This window comes from Crinia signifera, chromosome 19 (genome assembly GCF_055691185.1).
Source record: "Crinia signifera chromosome 19, ASM5569118v1, whole genome shotgun sequence".
Taxonomy (NCBI): domain Eukaryota; kingdom Metazoa; phylum Chordata; class Amphibia; order Anura; family Myobatrachidae; genus Crinia; species Crinia signifera.
The window spans coordinates 48,168,838-48,187,179 of NC_139226.1; the positions used below are offsets into that span (position 1 = coordinate 48,168,838).

At 47.8% G+C, this 18,342-nt stretch overlaps 1 protein-coding gene across 1 annotated transcript in view; it reads right to left on the minus strand.

Moving 5' to 3' along the window:
* IZUMO1 (izumo sperm-oocyte fusion 1) overlaps window positions 1-18,342 on the minus strand; it is a 74,731-nt gene that overhangs the window by 45,147 nt on the left and 11,242 nt on the right. The window contains exons 2-3 of the mRNA XM_083161715.1: window positions 13,729-14,038; window positions 4,621-4,695 (exon numbers count right to left, since the gene is read on the minus strand). Of these exons, the coding sequence (XP_083017841.1) occupies window positions 4,621-4,695; window positions 13,729-13,963 (310 nt within the window). The 5' untranslated portion in view covers window positions 13,964-14,038. The remainder of the gene's footprint in view (window positions 1-4,620; window positions 4,696-13,728; window positions 14,039-18,342) is intronic.

Here is an 18,342-nt window from a genome sequence, read left to right on the forward strand (position 1 = left end):
TAATGCGACATAGCACCCACCAAAATTCCACCAGAATCTGAGCTGCAAAATCCAAAAATCACTCCTTCCCTTCTGAGTCCTGCCATGCGCCCAAATGGTATTTTTTGGTCACATGTGAGGCATTGCGGTACTCGGGAGAAATTGGGGCACAGATTTTGGGGTGCTTTTTCTCCTTCATACCTTCTGAAAATGAATAATTTTGAGCCAGAACTGCATTTTTGTGTAAAAAAATGTAATTTTTCATTTTCACTGCCCAGTTGTATCAAAATTGGTGAAACCCCTGGGGGTTTGAAATGTACACTATACCCCTAGATGAATTCCCTGAGGGGTGTAGTTTGCAAAATGGGGTCACTTGTGGGGGGGTTCCACTGTATTGGTGCTTTGGGGGTCTTGCTAATGCGACATAGCACCCACCAACATTCCACCACCAAAAATCACTCCTTCCCTTCTGAGTCCTGCCATGCACCCAACTGGTATTTTTTGGTCACATATGAGGCATTGCCATACTCGGGAGAAATTGGGGCACAGATTTTGGGGTGCTTTGTCTCCTTCATTCCTTGTGAAAATGAAAAATTTTGAGCCAGAACTGCATTTTTGTGTAAAAAAATGTAATTTTTCATTTTCACTGCCCAGTTGTATCAAAATTGGTGAAACCCCTGGGGGTTTGAAATGTACACTATACCCCTAGATGAATTCCCTGAGGGGTATAGTTTGCAAAATGGGGTCACTTGTGGGGGGGTTCTACTGTATTGGTGCTTGGGGGGTCTTGCTAATGCAACATAGCACCCACCAACATTCCACCAGAATCTGAGCTGCAAAATCCAAAAATCACTCCTTCCTTTCTGAGTCCTGCCATGCACCCAAATGGTATTTTTTGGTCACATGTGAGGCATTGCCGTACTCGGGAGAAATTGGGGCACAGATTTTGGGGTGCTTTTTCTCCTTCATACCTTCTGAAAATGAAAAATTTTGAGCCAGAACTGCATTTTTGTGTAAAAAAATGTAATTTTTCATTTTCACTGCCCAGTTGTATCAAAATTGGTGAAACCCCTGGGGGTTTGAAATGTACACTATACCCCTAGATGAATTCCCTGAGGGGTGTAGTTTGCAAAATGGGGTCACTTGTGGGGGGGTTCCACTGTATTGGTGCTTTGGGGGTCTTGCTAATGCGACATAGCACCCACCAACATTCCACCACCAAAAATCACTCCTTCCCTTCTGAGTCCTGCCATGCACCCAACTGGTATTTTTTGGTCACATATGAGGCATTGCCATACTCGGGAGAAATTGGGCCACAGATTTTGAGGTGCTTTGTCTCCTTCATTCCTTGTGAAAATGAAAAATTTTGAGCCAGAACTGCATTTTTGTGTAAAAAAATGTAATTTTTCATTTTCACTGCCCAGTTGTATCAAAATTGGTGAAACCCCTGGGGGTTTGAAATGTACACTATACCCCTAGATGAATTCCCTGAGGGGTGTAGTTTGCAAAATGGGGTCACTTGTGGGGGGGTTCCACTGTATTGGTGCTTGGGGGGTCTTGCTAATGCGACATAGCACCCACCAAAATTCCACCAGAATCTGAGCTGCAAAATCCAAAAATCACTCCTTCCCTTCTGAGTCCTGCCATGCGCCCAAATGGTATTTTTTGGTCACATGTGAGGCATTGCAGTACTCGGGAGAAATTGGGGCACAGATTTTGGGGTGCTTTTTCTCCTTCATACCTTCTGAAAATGAATAATTTTGAGCCAGAACTGCATTTTTGTGTAAAAAAATGTAATTTTTCATTTTCACTGCCCAGTTGTATCAAAATTGGTGAAACCCCTGGGGGTTTGAAATGTACACTATACCCCTAGATGAATTCCCTGAGGGGTGTAGTTTGCAAAATGGGGTCACTTGTGGGGGGGTTCCTAAATTTTAGCATCTTATGGTGCCTAGAAACCTACATGGTGCCTAAAAAATAATCTCATAAAAAGGAGGCTCCAAAATCAAGTAGGTGCTCCTTCTATTATGAAGCCTGTGGTTTGGTCAACGTGCACACTAGGGCCACATATAGGATATTTATGAAAACAAAAGAATTGGGGAAATCAATTTTTAGTCACATTTCTCTAGTAAAATGTACTGTGTTCCTTAGAAAAATGTATTAAAATTGCAAATCTGCAAAAAAAATGAAATTTTGAAATTTCACCTACACTTTGTTTTAATTCCTGTGAAACACCTAAAGGGTTAACAAACTTCCAAAATGCTGTTTTGAATACTGTGAGGGGTGCAGTTTTTGAAATGGTATCATTTATGGGGGTGTCTCACATACAAGTCCCTCAAAGTCACATCAGAACTGAACTGGTCCCTAAAAAAATCAGTGTTTGAAATTTTCTTGAAAATTTGAGAATTTGCTATTCATATTGTAAGCCTCCTAGTGTCCAAAAAAAATAAAAGGAAGTTGAAATAATGATGGAAACATAAAGTAGACATATGGTCTATGTTAGTTATTAACTATTTTGAGTGGTATGATTATTTGTCTCACAAGCAGAAAATTTAACATTTAGCAAATTGCAAAATTTTCCATTTTTTTCACGACATTTTGGTATTTTTCACAAAAAAACAGACTGTATCGACCCAAATTTACCACTAATTTGAAGTACAATGTGTCACGAAAAAACAATCTCAAAATCACTGGGATAAGTAAAAGCAAAAAAAAGTTATCCCCACTTAAGTGATACATGTCAGATTTGAAAAAAAGGGCTCTGTCAGGAACGCAAAAACTGGCTGTCAGAAAGGGGTTAATAGAATGCGATTTTTTTACGCACATTTAGAAAGTGCGATTTTTTTGCACAAAAATGCGATATACGGCCCTTTGCGCACCCTATTAAATGGACTATTTGATTTAAAAAATGCCATAACGCTATTTTGTTTACTATTTTTCGCAAAAAATAAATAAATCGGACTCTATTAAATGTCACCCATAGAGTATATCAAATTTTCCACATCTGTTGCTTACAGTTTTCAGTGCTGCTTCATTTTCCTCCCATTTGCTTGTTTGGGAAGTAGAAATGGGATACGGTCATTGGGTCACTAGCATGATGATCGACAGTCATTAGGTCAACACCATTAGGTCGACGTGAGTCTAGGTCGACATGCATTAAGGTCGACATGGTCAGTAGGTAAACAGGGTCATTAGGTCGACATGGGTTAGGCCGACAGTCAAAAGGTCATGGGGATTTTCCCTTTTTTTTGAGCAGACATGTGCCGACAGGTGGTATTACATGCCCTACCATCCACTAGGGGGCGTGGTTGGCGAATAAAATACCCGAAGCATGGTGAACGTGAGCCATGCGAGGGGATGCAGTGCTACATTTCAGTGTCCATGTCGACTGTGTCGACATTCTGGAAAAACTCCATGTCTACCTAATGATCCATGTCGACCTAATGATCCTGTCGACCTAACCCATGTTGACATAGTCATGTCGACCTTCCTGCATGTCGATCTAGACTCATGTTGACCTAAACGCATGTCGACCTAATGACTGTCAACCAACATTGTGGTGACCTAATGATCCATACCCGTAGAAACGGTTACTGCCTTGTCAGCCTTGAAAATCTGCCTTACCAGGCCTGGCTCATGCAGCCTGTGAGAAATGTGGGCCATTTTTCCTGCTCAGACCCCCTACTACACAGCACGGCTGCCGAAAGAGAGGTGGGGACCTTGCCAAAGGAGGCTGCATACGGGCCTCATACTCTCTTAAAAAGCCCCTTTATTGGGGGGGGGGGGGTGTCCCCACTCCTCTAGGAACCCCGTCCAAGGCTGACCAGCCACAGTGCTCATGTTTCGGCCGGGGGACCTTATGTAAAAAGTTTTTGTCCCCCCGTATTTTTGGAACCAGGACCAGTCCAAGAGTCCGGGGCTGGTTTCAGAGATACGGGGGACCCCTACGCTTTTTGTACCCCGTATTTTTGGAACCAGGTCCGGCTCAATGAGCCCGGGGCTGGCACGCCATTAAAAAAAAAAAAAAAAAAAAAAACTTTTACACAGGACCATGCACAGATCGCAATGATCTGTGCAGGGTTCTGGACAATTCGCCTGTCAGAACCTGGTCTACATATGTGGTGAATTTTAGACACATTTTCCCGATTTTACATCTCATTAAATATGCGAATTGCATACTGTTCAATGGGAAAACATCTGGATGCGAGTTCCGGCGCGACTAAAAATCAAACTTTCATAATGTGCGATTTCGCGGCAAAATCTGCGGTTTTTGATGTTTTCCACATCTCATTAAATATTCGAATTCGGGTAAAAGTGCGATTTCGGACGTTTTTGGCGAAAAAAATCGCAAAAATCTAATTTTCGCATCTCATTAATGTCACCCTTAGAGTTTGGCCCCAGGAAATAGAATTTTCTGTGTCTTTGATATTTGATTCCTACTTCTTATGAATAAAAAAAAAATGAATAATTGCGTCACACACATTAAAATGAAAAAGCAATAGAATTACATTTTCAGTGCATGTTCACAACATTTATTGGATTGGATAAGTGGATTGTAATAAAATGAGTCATTTGTACTATTAACTATAGAAAAATTACTGATTTCCTCAGTCACAAATAAATACAAATAGGTACAAATACCTTTAAAACTGCTGTCTTCAATAAGTTCCACACAATGCCTGTATTCTTCCGTAACTTCAAAAATACCCTGCTGATCTAAGGAAAAAATAAATGCAAACGATAAATTGATTTAATGGCAAAAGGCTAAAAGCTTTTTTAAATAGACCAAATTTCTTCCCATTTGGTGCACAGAAGAAAACCCCTAGTAATAACAAAAGGAACATTGGCCCTAAATACCTGGAGCCTTTTTCCTTCTTCAACTGACAATTACCAGTAAAAAAAAAAAAACTTAACAGTAGCTTATTTTGTAGAGCCCTTAGCTGCATTCAGCAGTAAGAAACAATTTGCAGTTCTTTTTCACACAAATGTAGGAGCCGGACTGGAGGCAAAGCCTGGGGGTAGGCTCCCCTGACAGGGTTTGTAGGGAGCTGACTAGCAGTTAGTCATAGGAGGAGTGCTTAAGGAGAGGGTCATAGGGGGAGGGGCTTAACGGGGTGTTGGAGGGGTTTATAAGCAGGGTTCAGGCAGGAAATAGGGGTCACTGGGAGATTTTCTCAACAGCTAAGCAGCGTGACATCTCCCATGGCTTCTCCAGGCAACGCTGATGCAGAGGTATCCGCTGCGCTTGCTGCCCTCAGGGAGGCAGCTGGCACCAGAGGGACTGAGTGGCTGCAGCAGCAGATGTCAGGTCTGCTGGGGGGACTGGGAGCAGCAACGCAAGAGGCTGCTCCAGCGGGTCCACGGCCTCGGAGGTCTAGGCCTCCGGAGCGCTTTAGCCCATCTGTGTCCCCCAGGGTTCAGCGCCGTTCACGGAGCCCCGTTTGGGACCCTCCAGGCCAGGCTGTGGGCCGGGCACCTTCCGCCCGCAGGACTAGGTCTGGGAGGAATCCAACCAGCAGGCGGAACCCTCCGCGCGGGGGGGATCCCCCCCACGTGCAAGAAGATCCGGCGTTGCGTGGTACTGGACCTGGTGCGGTGGGGCATGCGGGGCATGCTGCTGCCCAGCGCGGGGTGAGTCGTGCCAGGGGGGCAGAAGTACAGGCTGAGGACCGCAGGCCTGGTACACGGAGCGAGAGGCGCACAGCTGGCTCCGCCTCCAACGAGGTCACGCCGGCTGGTGCTGTACCTGAGGGTCGGGATGTCAGGAGAAGAGTTATGGCAGCGTCAGCAGATGATGGAGAAATACCTGGTCCTTCCTCATTGGCTGGAGTTCGTCAGGACACTGGACCTGCGGCTGCTGGGTTCACAGCCCCCAGGCAGCCTGGTGAGTCTGTCTCTATGTCTGTTAATGCTTTAGCGCAGAGTCAGGGGGGGGGAGGGTTAGCCCTCCAAGGGGAAATGAGTAGAGGTTTTACTGAATTATTGAGTGGTTTTGCAGATTGGTTGGTGGGTTTGCGGCAGGGGGCGGGGCCGTCCCCGGCGGCAGCATGGGTGCCGCAGAATGCGGGCACACCAGCTAGCATTAGTGTGCCAGTCAGTAATAGTGTGCCGGTTAGCAGTGGGGTGCCGGGTAGCAGTGGGGTGCCGGTGAGCAGCGGGGTGCCGGTATCCGGCGGTGAGCAAAATAGCAGTAGTGCAGGGGCAGAAGGGGGCAGTGTTGGGACGCAGGAGGAGAGTGGAAGGCTCAGTGACACTGCAAAAGGGGAGGTGTATGGCCGAGGGAGGCCACAAATGGGACGGCCATGCAGAAGGGACTCTGCTTTGCCTTTAATGACGGGTCATGTCGTTTTGGGGCAAAATGCAAATTTAAACATGAATGTTCCTCGTGTGGAGGGACCCATGGTGCAAATAAATGCTTCAGAGGGAAGTCACGGGACGGTAATTCAAAAGGGGGAGACACCGGTTCGGCTGGAAAGGATGCTGGGGTATCTGCGTAGGTATCCTGACCAGCAGACAGCCGTGTTGTTGGAGGAGGGGTTTAGGGAAAGTTTTAAGATACCTTCCGCCGTGCAGGTTTCAGGGGGCTTGAGGAGGAATTTGAAGTCTGCAAGGGAGCATCCAGAGGTGGTGCAGGACAAACTGCGTAAGGAGGTGCAGCTGGGTCGTATGGCTGGACCTTTTGGGTCGGCACCATGGCCAGATTTGATAGTCTCTCCATTGGGGGTGGTGCCAAAAAAGGAGGCGAACAAGTTTCGTCTTATACACCATTTATCTTTTCCAAAAGGGGCGTCGGTCAATGATGGCATTGACCCTGACATCTGCTCGGTGGTTTATACATCGTTTGACGCGGCTGTTCAGTGGGTGAAGCGGTTTGGGAAAGGGGCCAGATTGGCAAAGACTGATATTGAATCGGCATTCCGTTTGCTGCCGGTTCACCCAACCAGTTTGCGTTTGTTGGGTTGTTGTTGGGACGGGGAATTTTTTGTTGATCGTTGTTTACCGATGGGTTGTTCTTTGTCATGTGCTTATTTTGAGGCCTTTAGTTCTTTTTTGGAGTGGGTGGTTAAGGATGTCTCTGGGTGTAGTTCAGTTATTCATTACCTAGATGACTTCTTATGTATTGGTCCTGGGGGGACCGGAGTATGTGACTTATTGTTGAGGACTGTTGAAAGGGTGTCGGCAGACTTTGGGGTCCCGCTTGCTCCAGGTAAGACGGAGGGCCCTGCGACTGTGATCAGTTTTTTGGGTATTGTCATTGATACCGAGAATATGGAGTGCCGCTTGCCCGAGGAGAAATTGCTGGGTTTGAAGGCCGAGGTAGGGAGGGCATTGCTGTTGAAGAAGATTAGATTGCGGGAATTGCAATCCTTGCTGGGCAAATTGAATTTTGCGTGTCGCATTATGCCTATGGGCCGCATTTTCAGCAGGAGGCTGGCAGCAGCGACAGCAGGGGTGGTTCTTCCTCATCATTTTGTCAGATTAGGTAGCGAGTTGAAAGGGGACTTGCGGGTGCGGGCAACTTTTTTGGAAGTTTTTAACGGCAGAGCTTTGTGGATGTCAGACACATGCGTCGCTACTGAGCTAGACCTTTTCACAGACGCGGCCGGGAGTGGTGGGTTCGGGGCATATTGCCAGGGACATTGGTGTGTAGGCCGGTGGCCGGAGTCTTGGGTGCAGAGAGGCATGGTTAAAAACTTGGCATTGTTGGAGTTGTTTCCTATCTTGGTAGCAGTAGTTGTTTGGGGGGAGCTATTCCGCAATAGGAAGATTTGTTTTCACTGCGATAATTTGGGGGTTGTCATGGCTATTAACCAATTGTCGGCATCTTCACCGTCAGTGGTCACTGTTTTGCAGCAGTTAGTATTGGAATGTCTGGCTTTGAATTTGTGGGTTGTGGCTAGGCACGTTCCTGGTGTCTCTAACGGCATTGCGGATGCTTTATCTCGTTCACAGTGGGAGGGTTTTCGGGAGTTGGCACCAGAGGCGGACAGGGAGGGGACCGGGTTCCCGAGTCGGCTCTGGGCTCTGCTGGACGGGTAGTCGATCAGCTCATCAGGGAATCCTTGGCCCCGAATACATGGTCGGCATACAATCAGGAATGGCGGAGCTGGTTAGAATGGCGTGAGGTAGTAGGTCTGAAGGAGGATGAGGACGAGTTGGCTGTCTTGCTATATATAGGCCATTGTAAGGAGATTGGTTGGTCAGTGGCAAAAATCACGCGCTGCATGGCGGGCTTGGCTTTTGGGTTTCGTGCAGGCGGCAGGCCTGACGTCACTAAGAATTTCCTGATTGCGCAGGCTTTGAAAGGTTGGAGGAGAGGTCATGTCGTACAGGATCAGAGAAGGCCGGTGTCTTTCCAGTTGTTACAGAATATGGGCATGAAGTTAGGGGAGGTCTGTAGTTCCAATTTCGAGGAAAGGTTGTTTGGGGTAGCTTTTTCGCTTGCCTTCTTCGGGGCACTGCGGATTGGGGAGCTCGTGAGTCCAAGCGTGTCCAGGCCGGGAGGTTTGTTAGGAGAGGATGTGGATTTATACTCGGATAGGGTGGAGCTAGTGGTGAGGAGGTCTAAGACGGATCAGTTAGGGAGGGGGAAGAAGGTAGTTCTCTTCTCTGTACCAGGGTCGGATATGTGCCCGGTGGCACGGCTGAGGATATTTAAGGAGGTCAGAGTGGGCAGGGAAAGGGATCCTTTGCTGATGCATGCGAATGGATCCTTTTTATCACGGTTTCAGTTCACAAGTGTGTTTAGAGCAGTCCTGCGGACGTTGGGCCTCAAGGGGGAGGAATACGCGGGTCACTCTTTCCGCATTGGGGCCGCAACTGAGGCTGCTAGAATGGGATTTGGGGATGATTTGATTAAGCGTATTGGGCGGTGGGAATCGTCTCGCTTTCGGTCTTATGTTCGTTTAGGGGATTGTTGAGGTTGACCGTGTTTTTTCTGTTTTAGGGCAGCCTCCGTGCCTGATTTGGATTTTAGGACATTCATATGTCTTTTGGGGAGCTTTACGGGCGGATGTCAGACCGAACGGCCGCCAGCTGGGTTTGGATAGAGAGGAGGCAGTGGTTCGCTGGCTGGGAAAACGCGGTATGGTATGGAGTGGAGTGCTGCAGGAATTTCACCGTTTTGTGCGGCTCGATAGGGTTCCCGACATATTAGTTCTGAATGTAGGCGGGAATGACCTTGGGAGCAGACCATTTAGGGAGTTGATACGGGATATCAAGTTTGATCTCCTACGGTTATGGGCAATGTTTCCGGAATTAATCACGGTTTGGTCAGACATCGTGCCACGCCATTATTGGAGGGATGCGAGGTCGGCTGACAAGCTCAATAAGGCACGGATTAAAGTTAACAGGGCGATTGGGCGTTTTATGGCCAGGAACGGGGCTGTTGTGGTGAGGCACAGGGAACTTGAGTCTGGTGCCGGGGCATTTTGGAGAGGTGACGGTGTGCACCTGAATGCTGTGGGGATAGATGTTTGGTCTTTGGGACTACAAGAGGGAATAGAAACAGCGTTCCGGATGTGGGGGGGGCGCACGGGGTTAAGGGTTTAACCTCGTGCTTTTTTGGCGGAGGGGGGTCCTCGAGGTTGGTGGCATTGAGGCTTAATTATGCGGCGGGGAGGGCCCCATGAGGGGGCTGGACTCCCCTGGGTGAGGTTAATTAATGAGCACTGGGTGTGTACAATTGGTGCCCTCGAGCCAATCGCTATCGGCTGGGGGTAAGAGCTCCTGGAAGTGCTTAGAGGTGTGGATATATATTTATTGAGGGCCTCGGGGACCACCTTCCATGGGAATGTTTTTGGATTATTGTTTAAAATTGTATTGTTCAATAAAGATGGCTGCTGTGGCCAATTTTATCCAACAAGAGAGTTATGTCATTTGTGGGGGGATAGTTGGGCACAGCGATTAGACAATACCCTGTCATGTAGGAGCCGGACTGGAGGCAAAGCCTGGGGGTAGGCTCCCCTGACAGGGTTTGTAGGGAGCTGACTAGCAGTTAGTCATAGGAGGAGTGCTTAAGGAGAGGGTCATAGGGGGAGGGGCTTAACGGGGTGTTGGAGGGGTTTATAAGCAGGGTTCAGGCAGGAAATAGGGGTCACTGGGAGATTTTCTCAACAGCTCCCACCCACCCTTCCCTAATTTTTATAGTTTAGGTAGAATATTTGCTAGGATGTCTTTTTGTCACAGTGGCCTGTGCGGAGGGGGGTCCTCGAGGTTGCTGGCATTGAGGCTTAATTATGCGGCGGGGAGGGCCCCATGAGGGGGCTGGACTCCCCTGGGTGAGGTTAATTAATGAGCACTGGGTGTGTACAATTGGTGCCCTCGAGCCAATCGCTATCGGCTGGGGGTAAGAGCTCCTGGAAGTGCTTAGAGGTGTGGATATATATTTATTGAGGGCCTCGGGGACCACCTTCCGTGGGAATGTTTTTGGATTATTGTTTAAAATTGTATTGTTCAATAAAGATGGCTGCTGTGGCCAATTTTATCCAACAAGAGAGTTATGTCATTTGTGGGGGGATAGTTGGGCACAGCGATTAGACAATACCCTGTCATGGTTTTTAAGTTATAATAAATTCCCTAAATAATAAAATTGAACATAAAATCCAACGTAAAATGAATTAGAACATCTGCAGTAGAACCTTTGCTGTGTGCTCAGACGTGGCATCAAACAGGCCCAAGAAATTTCCAGGTGGATACACAGACAGGGGCGCCGATTTCCGTTTTTTAGGTGGGTGCTCCCAACCCCCGCCAACCCCCCCCCCCCCCCAAAAAAAAACCAGCCACCCCCTCCTGGACTCACCCGCAGCGGGGTCCGTGAGCAGCAGCAGCGCCGCAGCAAGGTCCGGGAGCAGCAGCAGCGCCACAGCAGGGTCCCAGCAGCAGCGGATATGCCGTCAGCAACAGGGTCCCTGCGGAAGATGGGAACTAGCAGCGGTATTAATTAGAGATGTGCAGACTCGGATTCCGGAGATCCGAGCCCCCACGGACGTCATCATTCCGAGCCCGGTTCCGAGCAGCGCTCGGAGATTCCCGTCTGACTCGGGTCCGTCCGCATGGTCAGAACGTCATCTCCCGGCGCCGGATTTCGCGAGGCTTTAAAAGCGGTTGCTGCGCCCGCCATCTTCACTCCAGTCTAGTAGTGGGTTGGGAGAGGGTGTGTTGGTGCTGCTGCTGCTGGGGCTTAAACTTGAGCTTGACCTTGAACGCAATATTTTTTAATCGCTGGGGCTGTCTCTCAGTGCTGTTGTGTAGTCTAACTGTGTACTTGTAGTACTACTGTCTCCTCTATGCGGTCTACCTCTGATGTGCTGTGCTGTAATTAATTATTTTATTCGCTGGGGCTGTCTCCCTCAGTGCTGCTGTGTACTCTGTTCTCCTCTCTGCTTAGGAGAACAGTCTAACTGTGTACCTGTAGTACTACTGTCTCCTCTGTGCTGGGGCATACCTCTGGTGCTGTGCTGTGCCTGTAATATTATAATTATATATTAATAATTAATTATATTATATATATATAGTCCACTGATGCTGCCTGCACTGAATCTGCCAGTATTATTTAGTTACTCAGTCCACTGTTGCCACTGGCAGTGCTACTGCCTACCTAGTGTACCTACCTGTACATACTAGGCTGCTATATCTAATTTAATTAAAAAATAATACTTAATGAACTACACATCCCAGGATGCTTTGCATTAGTTTTGCTATGTGGCCATGCTGAAACTGATGCAAGGCATGCTGGGATGTGTAGTTCATTAACATCTGGAGGGCCGGTGTTGCCCAGCCCTGCCCTAGTGGATGGTAGAGCATGAAATACAGCCTGTCAGCACGTCAGTGAAAAACCCCATGTCCATCTTTTGACTGTCGACCTAGACACTGTCGAACTAATGACCTGCCGAACTAACGACCTGTCGAACTAATGACCTTTCAACCTAGAACCATGTCGACCTTTTCCTATTTCGACCTTTTCCCATGTCGACCTAATGACTGTCGACCATCATGCTGTAGACCAAATGGCAGCATCCCATCTATGAAGGAGTGCACAGCCTATCAGGTGCGGAGATCCACTGGAGCTCGCTCCTGATAGACTGAGGGGAGTGCCATTGTCTGACGTCAGTGGGATTACCCTCAGTCTTTGGTGAAGAGCTGCGTGTGTAAACCTGCTAATGGTTACTGGTACTTTGATTTTTTTCATTTTTAACCCCAGGTTTGTCTACTTTGGATCAAAGAGGACCGATCTGGAGGTTGTAAGTATAATTTTTTTTCACAGGTCCAAAACAGATTCTACGGGAGAAGAGGACCAAACCTACGGGGTCAAGATAGGTGAGTATGTATGTATGTATGTATGTATGTAAGGTGTGTGCATGTACTGTATGCTAATAATTCTTGACTACACTGTGTGGGTGTTTTTATTGAGGTGATGGTTCTGCTGTGAGACTACTACTAAGTCCCATCAGGCCCATTAATGCCGCACATGCTGGGACTTGTGGTTCTCCAAGTACCTGCATCGGGGAGGCTTGCTGGAACTTGTTGTTCCACAGCACAACCAAATACTTTTTATTCTTTATTTTTGCACTTTAACTGTTATCATCCTGGCACCCAAGACACAGGGGTGCCTGGGATAGCCCTGGGCTTTAGCCCTGGCCGGGGGACCTTGTCCAGCCACAGGGTGATGCTTTGGCCGGGGGACCTTGTATAAAAAGTGTCCCCGGATGTGGCATTACCCTGATGGCTCTAAAAAAATATTAGATCATGCCTTAATTGCACTCTTACCACCTGGACTACTGGGTGGTTAGGGTAAAGTCCTTTCCAAATTCTTTTTCACTAATTTTCTTATTCTTTCACAAGGTTTATAACATGTATAAACTGCAGGACTTTCATCGGGCTGCACCCACTCTGTGGAATGCCCTCCCAAGCACAATAAGACTCTCCTCCAGTCTCCAAACCTATAAGCGTTCCCTAAAAACTCATCTCTTCAGGCAAGCTTATCAAATTCCAGTACCAGACACGGAACCTTGCATTCTGGTGTAATCGATGCAATAAAGAATACAGTATCTATCCTTATGTATCAATGCCTATTTCCCTATAGATTGTAAGCTTGCGAGCAGGGCCCTCCTACATTTTGAATACCAAAATGAAAAATAGTGCGCATTTCCACTTGCGCCAAATGCTCTTCTGTATTATTCTTTCCTGAAATTTCCAGGCCGTTGGAGCCTGGTGGTGGTTATAAAAATACAGAGGACCCCTAGTCTTTTTGTCCCGAGACCTGCTGATACAATTTGAAAATAGATTACATTTTCCATCCGTATGGATCAGTCAGATCCGTGCAGGATTCTCTGTGCAAAAAATGAGTATAACCAGCCCTGTGATCGTTAAACCGGTGCTGCTTAGAGAAATACATGGAACTAAAAACTGGGGTCCCCCCATATTTCTATAACCAGCGCCCAGCTCTTGGACCGGTCCTGGTTACAAAAATATGGGGGGGCAAAAAGGTCTCCCCTATTTGTATAACCAGCACCGGGCTCCAACAGCCAGCGGTATTATGCCACACCTCGGGGGAAAGCAGAACCACCCTGGCTGCTCAGTCCTGGGGAGTGGGCCCCCCAATAAGTCCCCCCCTTCAGGACACCCCCAGCCCTGGCTGAAGCCCGAGCTGTCCACGACACCCCTGGGTGATGGGTGCCGGGCTGATGGTAATAAAGTGGTTTAAGAAGAAGATTAAGAATATATATGTACAATGCCAACTTTAATTACCTAGGAACAATCCGTCAATCTCTTCCATTAAAGTTTTGGAAGCAGCAGCTACAAATTGTTTAAGTTTGGTGTAGGCTACTTCATCTTCCTCGTGTTCATTCTTCACTATGTAGTTAAAGGTTTGTAAGAAGCTTTTCCCTGTACTGTCACACTTCACACAGCACAAAACCCGAGGAGCAAAGAGCAGCAGACAAAGGAATGGCATCCATGTGATTCTGTGTAATATTCCTGCCATCCTGGCTCATTCAGTTCTCAGTATTCCCATTATCTGACTGTTGTTCTCACTGACATCATGGTGCGAATGTGGCAGCTGTGGAAATTGAAATAATCCTGTCACTGTTTCATATTCCTTGTGTCCAATACAATCATTTAGAGTGTAGTGTGATCCATTCAATGGGCTAAATTCAGACCTAATCTAACGCCTTATTCATAGGCCAGGCAATTATCAATAGACTGCACATGTGTACGGCTCGCAGTACGTATTGCCAAGGCTATCCTGTGATAAAATTTTGATACTATTTTGATCGTTGGCCATATGCAAGGTGATTGACAGGATGCCAGCTTTTGTAGGTGGTATCCAGCGTTTCCTGGGAGTGTCAGGGAAAATGCAGGCCTGCCCAGATGTTTTAGGGGAATGCGTGTGACATCATCTCCGGGCCCCGGTCAACCTGTTTCTATCGCAGCCAACAAGTAAGTCATTAAGTCCTGGGCTACGCACATACTGCACACACCGGAAATATCATTCAATAATGAACGGCTTGCGCAGCGGCATAGCTAGGATTTTTGCACCCCCCCCCCCTAGTTCTTCCAACCGCCCACGTAGAGTTAAACACCCCATTCCCCCCCCCTCTTACCCCTCTGCCGCCACCGCCGCATTCCCGCAGCGCAGATCTCCTCCAGGCTCCGGACCGTCTCCTCCTGACGTACAGTGCTAATGAAATAATACCATCACAAAATGGCTGCCCCTAATAGCCGCCTCCTCTAGCATCCCTACAAAAACTGTCTGCTGTTAGGGGGCAGCCATATTCTGAGGGGCAGTTTTCAATAGCACTGTACGTCAGGAGGAGACGGTCCGGAGCCTGAAGGAGATCTGCGCTGCGGGAATGCGGCGGCGGCACGAGGAGGGGTAAGGGGGGTTATTAACTGTACGAGGGCGGGCGGATGGGAGGGCGAGGGGGCCGCGCTGTCTGCCCACACGTCCCGGACAGCCACACACAGCGTAACATAGCCCCGCAGCGGAGACCGGCGCCCACAGTTACTCAGCGCCTCCCCGCCATGGCGGGGGCTGCGGGGCTATAGTTACGTCACTGGGCTTGCGAATGGATTTGCGGCTAGTACATACCTCCCAACTTACAAAGAATTAGAGGAGGGACAGATGGATGCGTGCGAAAATTTCGGGGGTGTGGCCTAATTAAAGGGGGCATGGTCTGTTCTCGCGGCTCTCCCGCGAGGCCACGCCCCATTTTGACGCTATAAGGGCGTGACCCTGAGCCTCTGTGAGCCTCTAGCCATGCCCCCAGCCCCCTGGCTGTGGGAATAGACGCTGTGCACATGCGCACAGCGTTTATTCCCCGCTGCTCAGCAGCCGACAGGGGGACTCCCAACAGCCCTCGCCGCGGGACACTGCCGGCCACGGGAGGGATGCAGGAATGTCCCAGAAAACCGGGACATTTCCGCGGTAATCGGGACTGTTGGGAGGTATGCTAGTATTTTAAGGCCTGCAATATTTTCGCAAGACATTACCACAGTTATGATTTCAGCAAAAATAAATTATAGTACAGTTCAAGAATCTTATATCCTGTTGTAGTGGAGGAAGGGGGGGGGGGGGGTCTCTTAGCACATAAATACATACATGATATGCTGTAATATATGTGCTGGCTGGTTATCCTATGGCTGTATGTACTAAGATAGCTGTATGTATTAAGCTACCATGTGGATTAAAGGACTCAGCAGTATTAGACTTCTAGACACTCCCTCTTAGCCCGCCCCCAGACTCCTATTGGCTAGTTTTCACATGATACCAGTGGTGGGTTTAGAAAGAGAGTGAAGCCTAGTGCAATGCGGTGGCTTAATACAAACAGCGCTGCTGATCCCTGACATATCCAGCCAGCACATATATTACATACCCCATATTTTGTATATTTAACATACCTACCAACTGTCCTGATGACAGCGGGGGGCACAGGCTTACGCCGCCTCATCAGTTGCAAGTATATATAGGCAATCGATTAGTTCCCACCTTTTTCTGTATGCTTGATTCCGGAGCCTTGACAGTGTGAAAACTTGCACTAGGAAGCGGGTGGTGTTGGGGATTACTCAACCAATCAGGAAACTCCCGCAACTTGTGGGAGAATAGGCAAGTATTGTATGTTTGAGTATTAGGATGGGTGTATGCGCCTCACCAATGCAAGACAGCTTTTGTTCAGTGAGATGGAATATTCCCAATAACACGGACTGTGTCCCCTTCTCTGCATTCTATAAAGGAGCGACGTGTACTGTGTTTTTATGTTTTACAAGTTCATTTACGCATGACTTATTTAAGTATTTTATGCACAAGAAACGGGGTAACCCACTTTATCAACCCGCCCTGTAAAAACAGATTAGCATTTCAGTGCAGCCAGAACTCAGAGTTCTCCCTATCTCTGCTTACTATATCTGCACTAATATACATTATTTATCTTATTCAAGCATCACATAACCTCCAACTAATGGATGGTTTGTTGTTAAGCTGAATGTGTTAGCAGGTTTCATACCCTCCAACAGTACCGATTTTGCCGGTACAGTACCGTTTTTAAACGGTCTGTACCGGCAAAATTCAAGTGTACCGAATGTACCGGTTTTTCTGCCCGCAATGCACCCATTCCCAAGGATGCATTGCGGGTCTCAGGCCAGCGTGCGATGCGTCGTAACGTGACGCTCCGGCACCGCGGACCCATCGCACAGCAAACAGGGGAGATCACAGCGTGTGTGTCAGCCCTCTCTGGCATGCGCAGTGGTGATTTTCGGACACCAAGCGCACAGAGAGGAGAGCTAGCACAGCATGGACTCCGCGGTCGGCGCGTGGGTGCAGACATGGTGGTGGCGAGTGCGGCCTGCTTCCCCTACTTGTCCAGGCCCCTGCTCTGACGGCGCCATCTTGGAGGAACCTGGTGGGGCTGACTGTGAGCGGTCTCAGATGCCGTTACAGCTTCTTCCACTCCTGTGCCCTGCAAGCGTTTCTGCCTATCTCCCTCCACCGATGCAGGGGGACATACAGTGCAGCCGGGAAAATATACTTTCAAGGACTCCGACCTCCTGAGGTGGGTAGAATGCCATCTTACATCCCTCTGTGGTGCATCCTCATCCAGGGCCTCATTTATCTGTTAGTAGGGTGAGTGCACTTCTATATCCTGTGCCCTGACATTGGGAAACCTTTTTTAACTTTAACTTTTTATTTTAAATGCCGAGTACAAATTCAGAAAGGGAATGGTCACGCCCCTTTACCAGTGGCCACACCCACTTTACCCATGGTCACGCCCCCTTTATGTGTATGTACCGATTTCTGCCCTTCAAATGTTGGAGGGTATGAGGTTTATACCCCTTTCAGACAGAAAAGTCTGAAAAATCCGGCAAATACATGGCATTTCAAATGCCGAGTCATTTCGCAGAGAGCAGCCTGATTCCCCTGCACACAGAAGAACAAATTACCGTGTTGAAAATTTCTACCCGGTAATTTGCTGAACAACACGGGTATTTCTTCTGTGTGAAAGGGTCAACCCGGGTCATAAATCCCGTGTCCTCGACCCTGGTCAATTCCAGGGTCGGAGACACAGGATTTACGACCTGGGTGTGCCCTTTCACACAGAAAAATGACCCTTGTTTTTCACGAAATTCCCGGGTAAAACTGCTTCACCCGGTAATTTCATTTTCTGTCTGAAAGGGGTATAAATCTCCTTTCAGATGCATATTTGACCTGGTCATGTTACAGAAACCTTTCTTGCAAAAGTAGCTAACAAAACGATGCTTAATATATATCAAAATAAACATTTTGTAATTAAAGTTATCAATATCTAAGTATAATACCCCCTATCGTGAAAATAAAATATGTGCTCACAGTGAAATGCTGCATCAGTCAGAATATAGAAAATAAAGGATACATATAGAACATACTGTAGTTGTCTACTCTCCTGGGAGGATTGGGAGGCCCCCTGGAAAGTGTGGCAATTCTCCCAGAGCCGCCTCATCACGCCACTGAGCCGGGGTTCAACTGGGGCATGAAAGACCCACTGGGAGAATGCAGTGTTAGGGGCTCATGTTTAGAGGTGTGGCTAATCTCCGGAGGGATGTGGAAAGTTGCCACATGTTTGATAAACCATTATTGGTGCAGCAGTTGCATCACACTGGGGCCCCTGAGGACCCAATGCTACCACCAACTGCTGTGTGACAAATTGTGAACTTGGGTTAGAGTGGAGCCCAAATTATATTTTTTCACCTGGGCCAACCACTCACCAGTTCCACCACTGGGGCATTTTGATACATTTATGTATAGTAAATACTGCTAATGCATTAATTATAATGTACTAGATTAATAACAGAAATGCAATATAAAGTAACATATGTATAATGAATCATTTA